Source organism: Lepisosteus oculatus, chromosome 12, assembly GCF_040954835.1.
Source record: "Lepisosteus oculatus isolate fLepOcu1 chromosome 12, fLepOcu1.hap2, whole genome shotgun sequence".
NCBI classification, from domain to species: domain Eukaryota; kingdom Metazoa; phylum Chordata; class Actinopteri; order Semionotiformes; family Lepisosteidae; genus Lepisosteus; species Lepisosteus oculatus.
This window is the reverse complement of record NC_090707.1, coordinates 33916543-33934108: the sequence shown is the minus strand read 5'-3', so window position 1 is coordinate 33934108 and position 17566 is coordinate 33916543. Positions and strand designations below refer to the sequence as shown.

The window sequence follows — 17566 nt, the reverse complement described above, 5'->3', positions numbered from 1 at the left end:
TTTTTATATGGTTAACTGCAAGGTATACCAACTATGCGCGTATCGTGTTCTAGCTGATAGCTATGGTTCGGTGACACATCTCTTATCTTGCCAGCTGATGCAGCACTTTGAGGTTCAACCAGAAGTGGGGTCGGGCGTCCTGGAGCCCAAAACCCGCACACTCATGATCCCTGGGGGTTCCATCAACCTGCACTTCGTTTCCAGGAAGTAAAGGAAGAGCATGAGAGCAGCTGTAGAGCTTTTCGGTATGCAAAAGACATGGGAAATGATGGGTAAAAGAGGGATATGTAATGGGACATTACTGTTAACTTTAAAGGCAGATTACAGCAGAACTGTAAATTGTAATCCAAGTATCCACACATTTCATCTCCAGTCAACACTTTTTTAATAGGTTTTGTTTTTAAAACCTGACTTCAGCAAAACCCAACTGATGCTAAAGTACAAAGTACAATTAAATGCAGAAATTGGATTTGTGTGGAGCTGATTTTCTGATACAGTTGCTTTGTTAAGCATATTTGCAGTGACTACAGTAGATTAAACTATCATTTGCTAATTGACATATAATACCTGTATTTAGAACTTTCATACCTGGGAACAGTCTTATCAGCTTTTTAAGGTTACTAGGAATTGATTAGGAGTTTTGGCTGCTGGATTTTATTACAGTTTCATTTTCATCACTGTGTAGTTCAAGACATACATGTCCTGTATATCTGAGTCAATTCAGTTTTTAACTAAAACCAGTCTGGAAGCAGGTAATTAGGACAAATTGTTGTATATAGCCATGTAATGAGTGCTGGCAAAGCAATCTAAAAACACAATTTCCATAAAGTAAAAGGGCAGTAATAAGTATCAAAGCAGATATTAACTTGAACACACACATGTAGTCTTATAAATGTTGACGAATGTGGTTTTAAAGTTTACCAAGCTTTTACCAATTTTTAATCTACACTATAAAGAGGTTTTCAGCACAATAAATTAAATGTTTTAACCTAAAACACACAGACCACCAAAACTTTTGTTTACTAAGAGCAGAACGTCAGGTCAGGAAAAGTAAGAAAGATTTTCCTTGATGGTTTGATTCCCATCAAGTGATGTCTAACAATTACTTTAGAGTCAAAGTAAGGGTCAGTGTGTCTGTGGAAAGTGGGGGGAAAACATAGTATCTAGGCATAAACCTGGGCATAAAATGCAAGCTGCACACAGAAAGATCTCCAGGCATCAAGAGCTGTGAGGCAGCAGGGCGAACCTCCATGATGGTACAGTATGTCATTCCCATTGTTACAATCATATAACGATTCTAGGATCCCATCTAGCTACAGTAGTAATACAGTACAGGAGAAGAAGTCACGTTAAATATTCTCTGCCTGGGTTTTCTCCTTAAAACTGTAGGATACATGGAAGAATATGAACGTTGAATAATTAAACAATAGAAAAAAATTAAATGCATTCAAATATTTGTCACAATTTTGAAGAAAAAAATTGTTACACAGTTAAGTGGATTTCATATAAGGTGGCTGCTGTTCTAAATGATGAATTGTCCATCCAATCATGTGTAAAACATCAATCATCCAGTGAGATCCTTAATGGCAGAGTTCGGGTTTCATAAACCAATGCAACATTTTTAAAAAACAGAAACATAGAATACCACATGATTTTAAACTTTGGAAGTGTTGGTGTACCTTTGAATATTTTCTGTCTATGGTTTGCTTTAGCTTGTACTTTTATTCTCTTTGTCATACTGTGTCTGTTTGTGGAATATTTGCTCACACCATTTTAGTTTCTTTATTTCAGATAGAAATTGATCAATACTTAGCTTTTTATTTATATTATAGATAGCTGAAAGCTATCCACTCCTACAATATGCACAAACAATCTACTTTTTATTGTTATGTGATGATTGCCTTCAGATTTATCGCAGTTACTGTGAATTATGTCGTTTCCCATGATGCAGATCTTGGCTGCATTCCTAGTGTAGAGCCCAGTGCAGGGAGCTCAGGAAATTGGACTCAAACCTCCTGTCAAGGCACATTATCTCTCTGGGCAGTAGGGTTAGAAATATACTTTGACAGTGTAGAATCATCTGCACTTCAGTAAGCCCTAGTCAATGTGTGAGCTGTAGTTAGTGGAAGACTATATTTTTTGTAGTAGTCAGGATAGGTGAAGAGAGGTGTGAAATGAAACCTACAATGAAGAGAGAATTTAGAAGAAAAGTAGTCTGTCGTTAAGAGAAGGGGGAAGGTGTGATCCTAGCTGCAGGATAATTTTAGTTTCTGTAGTCTTCCTGATGTATGAGTTCAGAAAACCATGGCCGTCAGGGGTGAAATGAGAAACAATGGGCTTGGAGAGATCTTTAATCTTCACAGCCCTGACGTGTTCTCTGAAGCAGTCTCCGAGTCTCCTTCCTGTTTCTCCAATGTAGATGGCTGGGCATTTACTGCAAGAGATACAGTAAATAAGGTTGCTGGAGGTACAGGATGGCATCTGGGTGATCTGGAATTGTCTTGAGGGGCCTTGAATGAGTGTGGTGTTAGATGTGTAGTTGCAGGTGACACAACAAGCTCTGTTGCAAGGGAAATTGCCTGGTGTGGATGGTTACTGAGGGCATTCAAGGGAGCTGACTATATTTTTTTGGTGTTTCTCTTAAATTAGACTTTGAAGATGACTGAAGGATCGGGCGTTTTTTTTTTTCCTTTTGGATTTCTTTTCATGTTCATATACAGTACATAACTATTTTGTACAGAATCCTGAAAAACCTGTTTTTGGTTCTTTCGTTTTATTAAATTATTGGTATTAAGTCTGGCTTGTTGAGTCATGTTTTTGTGTTATTTTTTGCACATGTACTGTATTTCGGGAGTGCAAATGCAAGTAGTTGTTTAGTTTGTTTTGAGCCTACTTCTTGCCATCAAAACAATGTTTTGGCATCTATATAAAGCTGATATTAAAAATTAACATGTGAAATATAAATGTGTAAGAATTCTTTTTTTAAGTGTAGAAGGCTACTTTCTCTCTAAGAGAATATGGTACAATTAGAAAATGGGAAATTAGAATTAAGACAGCAACCATATCATCCTGCAACTCACAACTGGAAGACCACTGGAACTCTGCGGGTGTCAGGCTGGCCAGTACCTGGATGGGAGACCTCCTGGGGAAAAACCAAGGTTTCTTTTGGAAGAGATGTTAGTGGGACCAACAGGGAGTGCTCACCCCGTGGTCTCTGTGGGTCCTAATGCCCCATTATAGCGATGGGGACACTATACTGTAAAAAGGCGCCATCCTTCGGATGAGAAGTAAAACCGAGGTCCTCACTTAGCTTTGATGAAATCTTCGCCTAACTACCTTTAGAAATGATTGAGTCTATTTTGTGTAATCATAGTATCATTAAAGAACAGGACCAAAAAGCAAAGTTTGGGTGATGTGAAATCCCCCTTAATCTAACATGGCTTTGTCCTATGTAAATGTACAGTACGCAGTAGTTTTTCTGGGTTGTTTAGAATAGGTCAGGGGTCAATGCAGAATTTTTCCATTGTTTGCATCAGGCAGGAACCCGGACAAAAATGAAAATATATCACCATTTGCACACCAACAACTTACAATGAAAAGAAAACCAGAAATGAGTTTTATTTTTCCTTTGTATAACAAGCTTTTCAAGTTGCTGAAACAGGAAACAAATGAGAGAAAGGATCTCATTCCAACTGTAGATGGCACTATATACTTACAGAATTCTTCTGTTCTCTTTCTTGAGTGCTCAATGAGAACAAAAGGTATTCCAGAGCCTGTTCTTAAATTAATTTCCTTGAACAATATTCTTCTGTTCTTTGTTCCACCTAAACTTTCACTTTACTTTACCTAAAAAAAATGCAATCCGTTCAATCATCATCTGTAAAAAAAACCTTGGAAGACTGCTTGCCAAAGTAAGCAGACATTATCTACAGTACACGAAAAGGAACAAAAACAGAAGAGGTTGCAGAACTGGATTTGCAAAATGTGGCATTCATGAGGAAATTTGTTTGTCTCTTGTAGTTTTGTGATGGGTCTTAATGTTTATTGATCTCGTTATTTTACTCCCCAAAAATATGCAACATGTCTCCAGCATTACTGTTGTGTTGTTTGATGTAGGGAATATTTCAGAGGACCTGAAAATCATAGAGCCCTGAAGTCAGGTCACCATCGATCCCTACAAGTGGGATGGGAATTCTGAAGTGACTGAACATTGACTGGTCTGTTGTCACAACAGTTAGCGTATTGTTCTGCAAATCTGTGAATCATGTGCTGACATCCATCACACTGGTCTACATGAACCCTCGACTAATCAGAGAGGGCTCAACTGCACTGCTGAAAAGCCCACCTGAGCTGTTGTACCACTATAACTGATCGTACGAAATACCACAACTCCTTTCTGTTTTTCTTTCTTGATTTTCACCTTGCTTGACGTTCAACAGGCTAAATCGCCTCATTATTGAGAATGTTAATGGGTTATAGATAGGAGGTGATTTAGTGCTATTAGCAACTGTCTGAATCACACAAGTGTATCTGTCAGTCATGAATGATTGTTCAGAATGATTAGTCATTGTTTCTCTCCTAGTCATTGCTCTATGAGCATACATGCATAAATGAAGTGTTATTTCATTTGATAGTAAGTCTATACTTTTCCAGATGGCTTTAATTTGTGTGACCTAATCACAGTGCCTTAGATCACTAAGCCATTCCGACTATTTATATTGAGATATATTTATAAAGTACAGAAGGGACATTATGTTTTGAGGCTATAAATTGCATTGATAAGCCCTCATTTAATTACGTTAGTTCCTTTCTTCGAAAGATGTTATTAGACCATTTGTAAAGGAGATGCCATTTGGTTCATGTAGTCTGTTTGGTTTTTAAGAAGCTGCTGTAAGCGATTTCAGGATCCCAAATCCAAGAAATGTATCAGGCTTCTCTTCTCTGGACAGATACCTGAGCAGCAACTCAAATTTTACACAGTCTTCTAAATGAGGTCTTGCTTGTGCAGCATACAGATTTAACATGACATTGTTACACTGAGAGTAGCTGATAGTAAGGGATGAACCCTATGCGGAGACAGGGAACTGGAAGAGCTGCGAGCAGAACAGACAGGGAGATCCAAGGTCGAAGTCCAGACACACAGTAGATCAAAAAGCCAAAAGGTCTTGGAGCAATAAGTGTCACAGTTGTAATCCCTCCTCTTAAGAGCACTCCAGCCCTTTTGTAGTTTAGTTACATGCACCTGCCCCTCCTTATTTAAGCCTGGCACTCTCGCTATTCTGGGCTCAGCAATGGGAGATGGACGCCCAGAAAGCCACCTACCAGCTGGTTCAGGAGAGAGCCGACTGCTTAGGCTTTATAATAATAATGTTATAATATTTCTTTATTAGCCCTATACAATTTCTTGCATTAGGAATTCTTCTTTTCCCATACCCCAGCTTTTCTCCAAGGAGACACAGAGAGAAGCTTGGGGTCAGAGCACAGGGTCAGCCATTGTACGGCACCCCTGGAGCAGTTGGGGTGAAGGGCCTTGCTCAGGGGCCCAACAGAGTAGGATTCCTCTGCCAGCCGTAGGATTTGAACCGGCAACCTTCCAGTCACAGGCGCAGATCCTTAGCCACAGAGCCACCACTGGTGTCCTGACCATCCGAGTCCGGGTCTCGGAGAGTCTGGCCTCGTTGCCCTGTTTTTATTCCCTGTCCCTGTTCCGGATCCCATTCCAGATTTTAACCATGTTATGTTTCATCTTGGATGGATCACCCCGTTTTGGACTTTGGACTGCACCCCCGATTTCGCCCCCTGGACTCTTTGGACTTGTTTGCCTTGGCCACGCCCCCCCCCCGAGCACCAGATCACTGTCGTCAATCCCCCCTGTCTGTTCTGTCCTGTTCCTCGTCGTCTCCCCCCTGTTGTCCTTCTCCACTTACTTCCAGATTGTACCTTCTGCATAGGGTCCTGAACTAAGCTTCGCGGGAGCCTGGACCAGCTCCCGTTACAATCAGTATACGAGAGAGAATCCAGAAATCATGGTAGAAAGATAAGGCAAAAGTCCATGGGCCAAAAAGGGAAAGCAGAGAGTATCTCATGGAAAACAAGACATGTACTGTAGCTCTCAAAGCGAAAACCCAATATTGAGCAAGGTTGAAAAAGGGAGCAGGGTTTAAGTAGGCTGGAGGGGAGGCGTGGTGATGAGTTAATGAGGTCTGATTAACCTACACCTCCCCAGAGTGGATGAGGTACATACTATCGGTTTGGGTGCCCTCTGGTGGCAGGATGCTGGCACTGTAACAGACATCCCATCACCCATACATCCATTTTCTAGTCACTTCCTCCAATTCAGGCTTGAGGGGGAGCTGGAGCCTATCCCAGCAAGCCACTGGCAATGATATCCCTGTACATTGCAGGGCAGATATACTGTACACACACTCACACCTAGGGGCAATTTTCCCAAAAACCATTTAACCTTCCAGTATGTCTTTGGACCATGGTGGGAGGAAACCAGAGCACCCAAAGGAAACCCATGCGATCAGGTCCAGAACTGGGCTCATTTCTGAGAAGCATAGCAAATCCCTGCATCACTGTGCTGCCCTAACATACTGTAACACCCCTTGAATCTAATTTTGCACTTCTTCCATATCCTAACATTTGGTCTTCCTTTTTTATTGCTTCCCCAGATTGTCCCGAAGATGTAAATGGTGTATCATTACAAAACCTACCTGTTTCCCACTTTTTGTTTGCAGTTTACGTTTTTGCTGAAAGCATGTAAAACCTAGCACATATCAACATTAAACATCATCTAATAATCTTTTATGTAGAACTCTAAGCCTTCTGAAAGTCTTAATATCTGTACTGTTTCATGCTCTGTGTGTTCGTTACTGTTGTAGTTAAGCAAGGTAATAAAATCCATGCTGGCCTAACCTCTAGGATCTAAGTTCTGTATAAGGAATCCTCTAGTTTTGTTCTAATTATAGTTACCAAAGCCTTACAGATAACAGAAGTCACTTATTGGTCTATAATTACATGGTCACACCTATTATGTCTGGACACTTTATCAGTGATTCTGTTACTCTGTTATAATGTAAATAACATTAACAAATCCTTATCAGTTATGTCTTTATCTGTATGTATTATATTGGACAACAGATGTTCCTGACAGTACATGGCACTGTGCATTGTAGTGCATTACCAGCTAATCCACATTCATTTTTTGCTAGGCTTTTTTAGAGTGGGCTGTAATCTTTTCCACTCAATTTATAGCAATTAAAAAATCAGTAGCATGTTAAGTGAACGAAAATCAAATGTAACAATTAATGTGAACATAAAAGTTGATGATAGCATTAATTATTGAACATTGAAGATCAAAGCAGGCATTTTCTGCTAAATTGATTATATCAGTACATCAGATACAAGCCTAGACCTGCTGTAATAATTTAACCTGTGTAAAGTACGCAGAATATGCTAGTTCTAAAATTAATTGACAAATTACATGATTAACGTTTGGTTTAACATGATAGATCTTCATTTTATGGTAAAACATCTTTCCTGGAGCCACACACCTCACAGATGTGTTTAATTTGACAATAGTCAATGAACCAGCAGAGATTGTTTCCAGTGGTGAGGTTATTGGAGACAATATTTTACTGCTGAGATGGTGATGTCTTGATGCAAATTTGACTTTACTTCGTGCTTTCATTTTAATTTTGTTAAACCGTTATAAAACCAAAAGGAGGCTTTTATCCAGACTGTGTTTGTACAGTATATTTCAAGCCATGTTGTTGAAGCTGAAACCTGGGTTTCTTACAGGAAACAGCTGAATGAGATCTGTGGCACAATTAACAACTAACTACCAAACAGGCTAGATGGGCCTCTTTTTGTTTGTAAATGTTCTTATGTTCTTAAATTGACATTGGCCCACACAGCATCCTGACTGGTATGGGAACCGCCCGAGATCGCAAAGTGCAGTAAGTCAGCGCAGCTCATTACCGGCTGTGAGCTACCGAACATCCAGGAGATCTACTCAGCTAGATGTCTGAAGAAGGCCTGGTCCATTCTCAAGGACCCCAGTCATCCCAGTCACAAACTGTTTTCCCTCCTACTGTCCGGTAAACGGTACCAAAGCATTCGGTCCAAGTCCAACAGATTACGGAACAGCTTCTACCTCCAGGCAATAAGACTGCTAAATAGCCAACCTGCAGCTCCTTTAGCAAATCACCTGTAATGGCTACATGGACCCACAGTTTTCACTGTATTCAGCATAACTGCACTACTTGTATATATTGCATACACCATGGACACATAACAGCTCTATTCATATTGAGTTTTATTCAATTTAAAAAAACGTAACCTAAATTTTGTGATTCTTGTGATTTGTGATTTTTGTGTTAATGTCATTTTTGTGTTTTTGTGAATTTTGTGATTTTTGTGAGCTCGCAGAAAAGACATTTCATTGCCAGCAGCTGCCGTATTGTTGTGCATTTGATAAATAAACTTTGATTTGCTTTGATTTGATTTGACTATGTGTCTGTACCGTTTTCTGATGATTCTTCACAATTGCCACGATCGTAATCCCTCCTCTTAAGGGCGCTCCGGCTCTCTCACATTTTGCTGATTCCATGCACCTGCCTAATCCTGCCCCTCCTTATTTAAGCCGGGCGCTTCGCTATTCTCTGCTCTGCATTGGAAGACGGGCGCCCGGAGGCCCGCCTACCATCAAGTCGCTTTACGTCCGCGGCTTGAGGACATAGACCTCCTATCGGCGTCCTGACCCAGCTGAGTCCGGGGCTCGGCGCGCCTGGCCTCATCATCCCGTTTTTATTCCCTGTCCCTGTACTTGATCCTGGTGTCTTGTTTTCGTCTCGGATGGATCAACTGGATTTGGACCTTGGACTTTGCCCCGGATTTCCCCTTGGACTCCCTTGGACTTCTTCGCCCTGGTCCTGCCCCCCCCGAGCACCAGCTCGCTGTCGTCACACCCCCTGTCTGTCAACCTGCCCAGTTCCTCGTCCTCTCCTCCCCGTTGTCCTTTTCCACTTACTTCCGGATTATACCGTCTGCATAGGGTCCAGAGCTATGCTTCGTAACAACAATACAGGAGAGGAGTCATGGTGCAACACTTTCAGTCCGCATCCACAAAGGGTATACTTTAGATTGTAACAGTCATTCATTTGCCTTTAAATAAAAAAAAAGCTTTCACTGAAAAATTGATTTCCAGTTGAGTATAGTTTAATTCTGGACATTTATATCATTATGGGATTAGTGTCAGTACCAGTGACGTTTATGTGACTATTTGTATATCAGCATTAATTCCAACTGTAACGCTAATCCTAACCCCAGCCCTAAAGATAATTGAGTAATTTCTGCTTTAATGAGGTCAAACACACATACTAGTTATACAGCAGTCCCAACAATTACATCATCAGCATGGTTGAGTAGGCAATCCACTTATATTACTATGCTTTTACAAAGAGCATAGGAATAAAGGTGGGTGATGGGGAGTTTCTCTGATTTCGAGGATTGCACCCAGCTAATCAATGGCAGCCTTTATTTTCTGGTTGAAAATATTAACATAAATGATCAATAAGCTGTTTACACTATGTGTTTGTGTCCTTTTCTCTTTGCCTCACAGCTGGAAGCTGCAGGTGTATTTCCCACTAACTTTCTTGTCTCAGCGTGCTAGACTGGAGAGCTATCTCGACTCCTAAAAGATCTATATAACAACACAGGGGACCTTGTCAGAAAATTAATGTTTTCCTTTTTATTTCTCCTTTATTTGACAAACATCTGGTGACGGACAATCATAAATAATGTATCTCCTCCTCTGATGGTATTGTTAGAGCTGTAATTAGGAGATCATTTCCTAACACACATCAAGCAAACTGAATTTACAGTATTTCAGATGCTGTAATGTTGAACAGCATGGATGCCACTCAGTTGTGGTTGAATTTTGTTTTAGTTTTGGTCATTGGAAAGCAGGAAATGAGGACAGTAGGGTGAGTTATAGAGAAAGAACATTACGCCTAGTGTGCTACCAGGAAAGACCTTGATAAATTCTACCATTCCCATCTGCAGTTTCACTCCTCAATACAAGCATAATTGCTGTGTAAACTCCAAGATCTCTCTTTAGCTCTATATGGAAAAGGGGTAATATTCCCTCTTGCAGGCAAGCAGTTGCTAAAGGTTATTATTTTAACATTTTTCTCTGTAGTAACTAAAATACATTTTTTACTCTTTTGATTTTGATCAAATATCTACCTGCATGTCTTGGGCCTGGTTCTGGCTAGTTCTTGCTAATTTATTTTGTTCATCTGAGCAAAACCGATCATCTGATTTCTTAATTGCAAGTCATACTGTACATACTGTACATCCTGACTGGCTGTTTATTTGAATCCATTAAATTGTTACAGTACGACAAGCAGGTGAACAATTTGGCCTGAAACAATATTAAAAGGTAGTGAAAAGCATATTAATAATAATAATTAATTAATAATGCTTACACTTATATAGCGCTTTTCTGGACACTCCATTCAATGCGCTTTACAGGTAATGGGGACTCCCCTCCACCACCACCAAGGTGCAGCACCCACCTGGATGATAAACCTTACATACTGTATAAGTATGCATGCACAGTAACATTATTGTATGTACTGTATACAGTAAATGTTGTTGAGCCTTTGTAGACCTCTGCAATTTAATGGGAAATTACTGTATATATTAGTGGATTATGAGGTTACTTCTTTTGTAATGTATCCTCAAAGAAATGTTCCAGTACTTTACAAATACAGATATCAGCCTATTCTTGAAAGCCACTCTGACTTTAAAGACCTTATGCTTGGTGAGCCGTGTTCTGGTTAATTCTGGGAACCTTGCCTACACAGTTCTGTTTCCAACCCCCTGTGACTCAACCATCCAACATGACTGAAATCCACCCATTCATTCATTTTCGAACTGCTTCAACCAATTCAGGTTCATGAGGGAGCTGGAGACTATCCCAGCAAGCAATGGGAGCAAGCTGGGATACACGCTGAACAGAAAGCTGGTCCATTGTAGGGCTCAGTGTGGGTCATAACACTTTACCTGGCATTTCATAAACATTACATATGGGTCTTTCGTACATTTCGTTCATTCATGAAATTATGAGGGGGCTTGATCCAATTACATAAGATTCTGAATGATCCTGACAAAGGTCATCCAAAAAGTTACTCCAGGATCAAAAAGTAAGATGCGAACCCGGGGACACAAATTTTAATTGATAGATAGTTCTGTTAGGTGGGAAAGGTGAACATGAAGCACTTCTTTACGTAAAGAGTGGTGGGTGTTTGGAGCAAGTTTGCTGTTGAAATTAATTCCATCTGATCCGAACCACACAAGATATTTCAAATGGCTTCATCTCTTGCTTTTTGTGTCTTACTGTATGCTCTCCCCACCAAACACACCTCAAACAAAGGGATTCTCTGCTAAGTTAATAGCCTAGATACGATGGGATTCCAGACGTACAGTATTTGCTTTTCTTCAACTCCCTCAGCTCTAGCACTTTAATGTCTCTGGAGGTCTTAATGGTTATTCTGGGAATTACAGCTTCATTGCATTTCAAACACCCGTTGCAAACATTTTTTTTTCCAGGCAATAGTACTGGAACTCCTCCTCATTCAGTTCATTTGTGACTTTTTTTTTAAATCACGAAGTTAGTCCGTCTGATGAAGCTTTTGAAAAGCGAGGTGAAGAAGCTTCCCATGAAAATTCACGCAACACTCGAAACTGTTCGAGCGACGCCGAAGAAATAGTTTGCTTTTCCCTGGAGTGAAGTCAAAGAAAACGCCAAAAAAAAAAAACCGAAAATGCTGTATGTATCTTCAGATCCCACCCTAGTCGCGTCTGCACATAAACACTTCTTCATATCTCTCTTAACAGACTGTTAAACACGTCCTTCATAAACAGGTCCAACAATTCAAGTTAGCACACGTTCAAGAAATAACTTAACAGGTGCATGCAGTATAAAATTGTCAGCCCCACGTTTGTAGCGAGGTGGTATGTTCCAACTCAGTGAGGTAATCTCCATCCTTTCTGGAGCGGGTGGAGAGCATCCCCCCCGTTAGACGGGGAGTTGCTATGGAGGCTAGGTGCTACACTAACTGGCAAAAAAAAGAAGAAGAAGAGAGAAACGAAGCAGCTGGATTGAGAGCAGGGGCGTGCGCGGACACTGATTGGTTTGTCGTGCTGATCGAAAAATAAATGTTGAAGCCAGGGGTCTTTGTGTAACCGCTCGCGTTTCTTGGAGGGGGGGACGGGGAGTTGGGTTCGAGGGGAATGGAAAGCGAATTCTGCCGGGGAAGATGCGGGACTGGACGGCAGCTGGCTGGCACAGCGGAGCTGTGAATGCATTGATATAGGATGCTGCGGCGTGGCGAGGGTGAGTTAGCGGGCAGCGGTCCATTCTTTGTTTCATTGTTGGGGAGCCTTGATGTGGAATGATGAAGCGCCGATTTCGTCCACATCACAGTTTTCACTCGCAGGGCTGTGTGTGAGCAGCAGCAAAGTTATATATAGCAACCAAGGGCTCGTACCCTCATTTGTTCAAATATGTATGTTCATATTCCACACAGTATAAAATATTAACCGATGTTCTCTATACGCCTTCCAGTTCGCACTGTTGTGCTGCCCTACAGTTATTTCCAATTATTTTCTGTTGTAAGGAAACACGTAGTATTGTTTGTTTTGTGTGGTTGTGTTTATAAACTTGAATGGATTGAAACAATACAGGTTGGGTAATTGTTTCCCCCTTTTTTTTTTGCTTGACTTGTCATTTTAAATGTTTTAAAATAGTTTTTTAGATTCCTGCACGTTTATTTATAAACGTGTTAATTTATATTTTAGAGGTTGCACCTTTTAAAATATAATTTACAAACGTGTTTATTTATATTTGTAAACACGTTTATTTATTTATGTTAACATCATACCTAGGTGCTTTGCGTGCTATTGTTCTTGACCTGTCTTTTGTTCCGTGAAAATTTCTGATTTGGGGGAACAACTAAACTAATTGCTGTCGCGTTTACGCTAGGATAATGGAAATAAGCTTTTTCTTAATCTCATATATAGGCATACATGCAAATATGTATATACAATGCATTTAGTTATATATAAACAGTTGAATAAACCAGTTCTTGCTCTTTTCAAATAAATGCCAACCGATCCTAGTCACGTGTTCTCGGAAGTTGGACACATCGAGGTTATTTACGTCGCCTGAAAGATACCCTCACACTAAAACAGCTTGGTTTTTCAATTTTCAGATTAGATACAATCTAACAGCAGTTTTAGATTATCAAACGCTCCAAGGTGAACTGTCACAGAAAGCTAAAAGTTGAGAAAAAGAGACTGTCATAAGTACAGGACTCAGCTGAATGATACGCGTTGGTACGTTTGTGAACTTCAAAGATCTAATGTAGTTTACCTCAATACAAAAGCTGTTGTCCAAAAATATATTTTGAATAAGAAACCATATTAACAGGTCTGTAAAAGCTGATACGGCGTTTGGAAACTTTTTGTTTTGCAAACAAAAAATAGACAAACGTCTATTACGGTATGTTCTTGAAATTAGCAACGTTGAAAATATGTTCAAATTAAATTGCCATCATATTTGTTCTGTAGGTTTACGCTGCTGGTTTTTGTAGTTGTGCTTTCCTTCTGTTTGTGCAGTCCTAGGTGTTGTAAGTCTAAAACTGCTTTAGTTAAGAGCTTCAGTAACCTCTGATCTGCATTTTGACATCTCTATTGTTGTTGGAGCCTATAGCCTGTAAAAAAAAAATTGAAGGCGAGACGATTTTCTGTGTCCAAGAGACGGATATTTACTGTTTTGGTGTATATTTTAAAAGTTGACGAAGGGCTTTTTGGAACACGAAGCAAAGTAATAATACAGAACCTTGTAAAATCTGGAGTTCACTTGGGGCAACAACATCTTAGGATTGAATGCTTCATGAATGGTTGGCATACCTGGTGAGAAGTGTTTGGTTTAACCAAGTGTTTGGTTTGGGTAGCCTCCTGGCCACAGGATGAGGAGACTCGAGCCCCATTTAGAGAGGAATAACGGAATACATTCAGAGAGGAATAAACCAGGCGTAGGATAAACATGGGTGGAATAGGGGTGTTTGAGACGAATAAGAAGGGAGACTTTTGAGTTCAGATTACATAGATCATTTGGTGGTGATGATGATGATTAGGTGCAGCTGTGTAAGATTGACTTCTGGTTGCTATCCTTCCTGATCGTCAGTTTATAACTTCCATTTAACAGTAGCCCAACTAACAAAAACCCTGTGTTTTGGAGCAACTTTTTGTTTCACCACAGTGGAAGTGTACCGTTTCTTGTGGAAGTAGCATTATCTTCCAAGTTTGCAGTGCAGCATTTGGGAAGTGTGCATAGGTGGGGGAAAAAAAAGTAAAAAATGAAACAGTGCAGAAATGATAGGAACATCATAATACGTTATGATCAATTATGCAGATTTGTTATATAATATATTGTAAATATTAAAGGGTGGAGGAAGCTTCAGGGAAGAATCTTGTTTAGAAAACGGTAGTCTAAATTTTAAGGCTAGTTAAAAATGAGGAACACTTTGAATTTTTCATTGCTTTGCAAAGTAGGATACTTAAATACCCTATTTTAGAGCTAATTTGAAGCCATTGAATGCAATGTAATTTCTACTGTCATTTATTTGGTGTGTCTGTGATTTTGGGAAGTCAGCCTGAATGCAGCTCCAGGGGTAAAGTGACAGTACCTTTCATTAAAGTCAGAAAGAAAGAAAAGGGAACCGTTTGTTAAACGTAGTGTTATTTTTTTTTTTACAATGCACAATGTTTTGACAATCAAAATGTAGAAAGACAAGCGGCTGACATTGGATACACTGTAAGTACTGTTTTGCATAACGCTTAAACTGTTTGTTTACATGTACTCAATGTATTTCTTTAAATCCTTTCAATACCCAATGTCAATTCTAAAGTCCCGAATTGCATGCTTTTAAACGTTCAATATATAACATGTACATTTTAAGTATTGGATTCCTTTCTTGGTATAGGATTGTTCTAATGTAATCAGGGATGTTTGTATACCGAGTTCTCACTTTTGTTTTGTGTGACATGGTTGTGCAGTGGTTAGTATTGCAGTCTCACTTTGCTGGGGCCCTGGGTTCAAGTCTTGACCCGGGGTGCTATGTGTGGAGTTTGTATGGTCTTCCTGCGGTCCATCAGCTGCTCCTGTTTCCTGCCATGATCCAAATGGCTTCTGGGAGGTTAATTGGCTTCTGGGAAAATTGGCCCTAGTGTGAGTGTGTGTGTGTGTGTTGCAATGGACAAGTGTCCCGTCCAGAGTATACACTGCCTTGTGCCCGTTCCCTGTCTGGATAGGCTCCGGCTACCCCATGATCTTGGACACACTTGGACTTTAAAGGCTTATTGACAGTGCAAGGGAACTGCCTACTCAAAGGGGTTCATTTAAGGACATGACCCACCACTTGAGAGCTGCCAGTTGTCTTATTTCTGAACTTTGCTGAGACTGGCAAGTGAAAAGTCAATTAGCGTGAACTCTTTTCTCTTTCAGAGGTAAGAGCGCCATCTACTGGTCCACTAACGCCGCAGCAACTTAGTTTTCCTTAGAGATCTGTGTCATTTCTCACCAGGTCTAACCTTCCCTGTCTAACAAGAGCAGGCTGTAGGGGGGTAATTCGGCTGGTTTTTGACAGCTGATTCCTTGTATTTTGGCCAACAAATGCACTTCAGAAATTTGAGGGCATGCCACTTTTCAGGGACACGTTTGTCTTTGCTGAGAAATGTCCTTTCTTTAGAATACACAGGTATGAAATAGACATGTTCGAGTAAGACATTATTCCTGCTACTGACAGGAAAAAAGAAGATAATGTTTTATCTAGGCTAACATGTTTCTGTCTTGTAAGCAGCATGTTTCGTGGTATGTTGAAACAGGACAGCACGTGGCCGTGAAAGTGTCCTCTATGCAAAGTGCCTGTAGGTGGAAGGTGGAGCTTGAGAGAATTCTGATTAACATGAATTCACATGTGCTCCATTTCCATTTTCCAGCAGGATGGAGCAGAGTAACAATTTTCTAGCCCTCTGGCCATATTCATTCTGCTACTTTCCATAAGCCTATGGATTTCTCAGAGCTCATTTTAAAAAATGATTTCCTACAAAGTGTACTCACAATATATGACAATCCAAGAGTTCTGCTGTGATCAGCCTGATAGTTTGCAAATGTCTATGCCAACAATATTTTATTTTGATCTATTTAAGCCTACAATCTGGTATAATTTCACAGTGTATCTGAATTCTCTGACAATAGGAACATGTTATGTTTTGCAAATGAAATTTTCTTGGCCCTTTACATCTGGATGTTATCTTAGAGTTATTATGATCAAGCGGGCAGATAATTCAGGCATATAAAAGCTGTGCTTTGCTTTATATTTTTTACAAGTGATGCTCATGTGATTTGCACTGTGCTGCATAATGACATGTTAACAATATGTGTTGCTGGTACTGTATTTGAGGTTGTCTCGGACACCCAAACTTTGTATTTCATTTTCAAAGATAAGTCAATTATTCAATCATGTCAAAAAGTTCTTCACATCACTGTGTTGTACCTGTTTAACTGCATTCTGTTCTTTCTATTTTTGCCCTCCTTTTTGTCATGAATTCTACAAAATATTTAGTTTTTGCATTAAATATGTATTAAGAACAAGTAGAGGTTAATTTTCAGTGACACTAACACAGCCCCTCACTCTTTATTATATCAGTATTCACATTGACTTTGAACTCTTGAGTCCTCTGTGGAAGTCTCTTAAAATATGTTCACTTGTAAGGAAGCAATGGATATTAGACTTCATCCACTGTGTCCTTTAAAAGCAAAATGTAAGATGTTAACATCCTACAGACTAAGACTTTTAATAGGTTCTTTGTTTTCCATTTTGTCAGTGGCACGAAACTAAGTAACAGAGCCTGTTCACACCTATCAGTTTCTGAAAATGTGCCGAAATTGGAAGTTCTTCTAAAGATCTTAACATTGATGCGACTGAACATTGTCTTTGCTGTGCTCATTTAATTACAATGAATCGGGCAGCACAAAATCTCTGCCTCTGTGTCTTGTTACTGCAGGTGGAGAAGAGTTAGCAATGCACTGGGGCATGTGTGAGATGTCAGTGGTCTATATTTGTGTGTTGTCCAGTATGGGCTGTGTTCATAGACTACGTGAGTCATTAGTGAAGAAAACAAAATTGCTGATGAACCTTCCTCACACACCTTTATACTTTAGATCTGCTTATTAGAAATCGTATGAGGAGAATTTCGAAGCAGTGTTGTAAAGATTATATTGAGCATTATGCTGAACCTCCTTGGAAAAGAGCCTGTAAGTGTTTGTGATTGTGTAAACTGAAGGGAGGGATAGCTACTTTAAAAACCAGTTTGGAAAAGCAGATGAAATATTAGCTCATTGATAAAAATAATCTCTAAAGAAGAAAACGAGGAAACATGACGGATGTTTTTGGAATAAAAGTGAAGCTGATGTGCAGTATGTGGTAGC

At 39.9% G+C, this 17566-nt stretch overlaps 2 protein-coding genes across 3 annotated transcripts in view; both read left to right on the top strand.

The window, feature by feature from the left end:
* cyp27a2 (cytochrome P450 family 27 subfamily A member 2) overlaps positions 1 to 2958 on the top strand; it is a 32834-nt gene extending 29876 nt beyond the window's left edge. The window contains exon 9 of the mRNA XM_015359333.2: positions 95 to 2958. Within this exon, the coding sequence (XP_015214819.2) occupies positions 95 to 211 (117 nt within the window). The 3' untranslated portion in view covers positions 212 to 2958. The remainder of the gene's footprint in view (positions 1 to 94) is intronic.
* A 9100-nt stretch (positions 2959 to 12058) lies between these two features.
* The window catches only part of LOC102685065 (transmembrane protein 198-B-like), a 93312-nt gene continuing 87804 nt past the window's right edge, over positions 12059 to 17566 (top strand). For both annotated transcript variants that reach the window (XM_006636741.3, XM_069196451.1), the window contains exon 1: positions 12059 to 12406. The gene's annotated coding sequence lies outside the window, so the exon portion shown is untranslated. The remainder of the gene's footprint in view (positions 12407 to 17566) is intronic.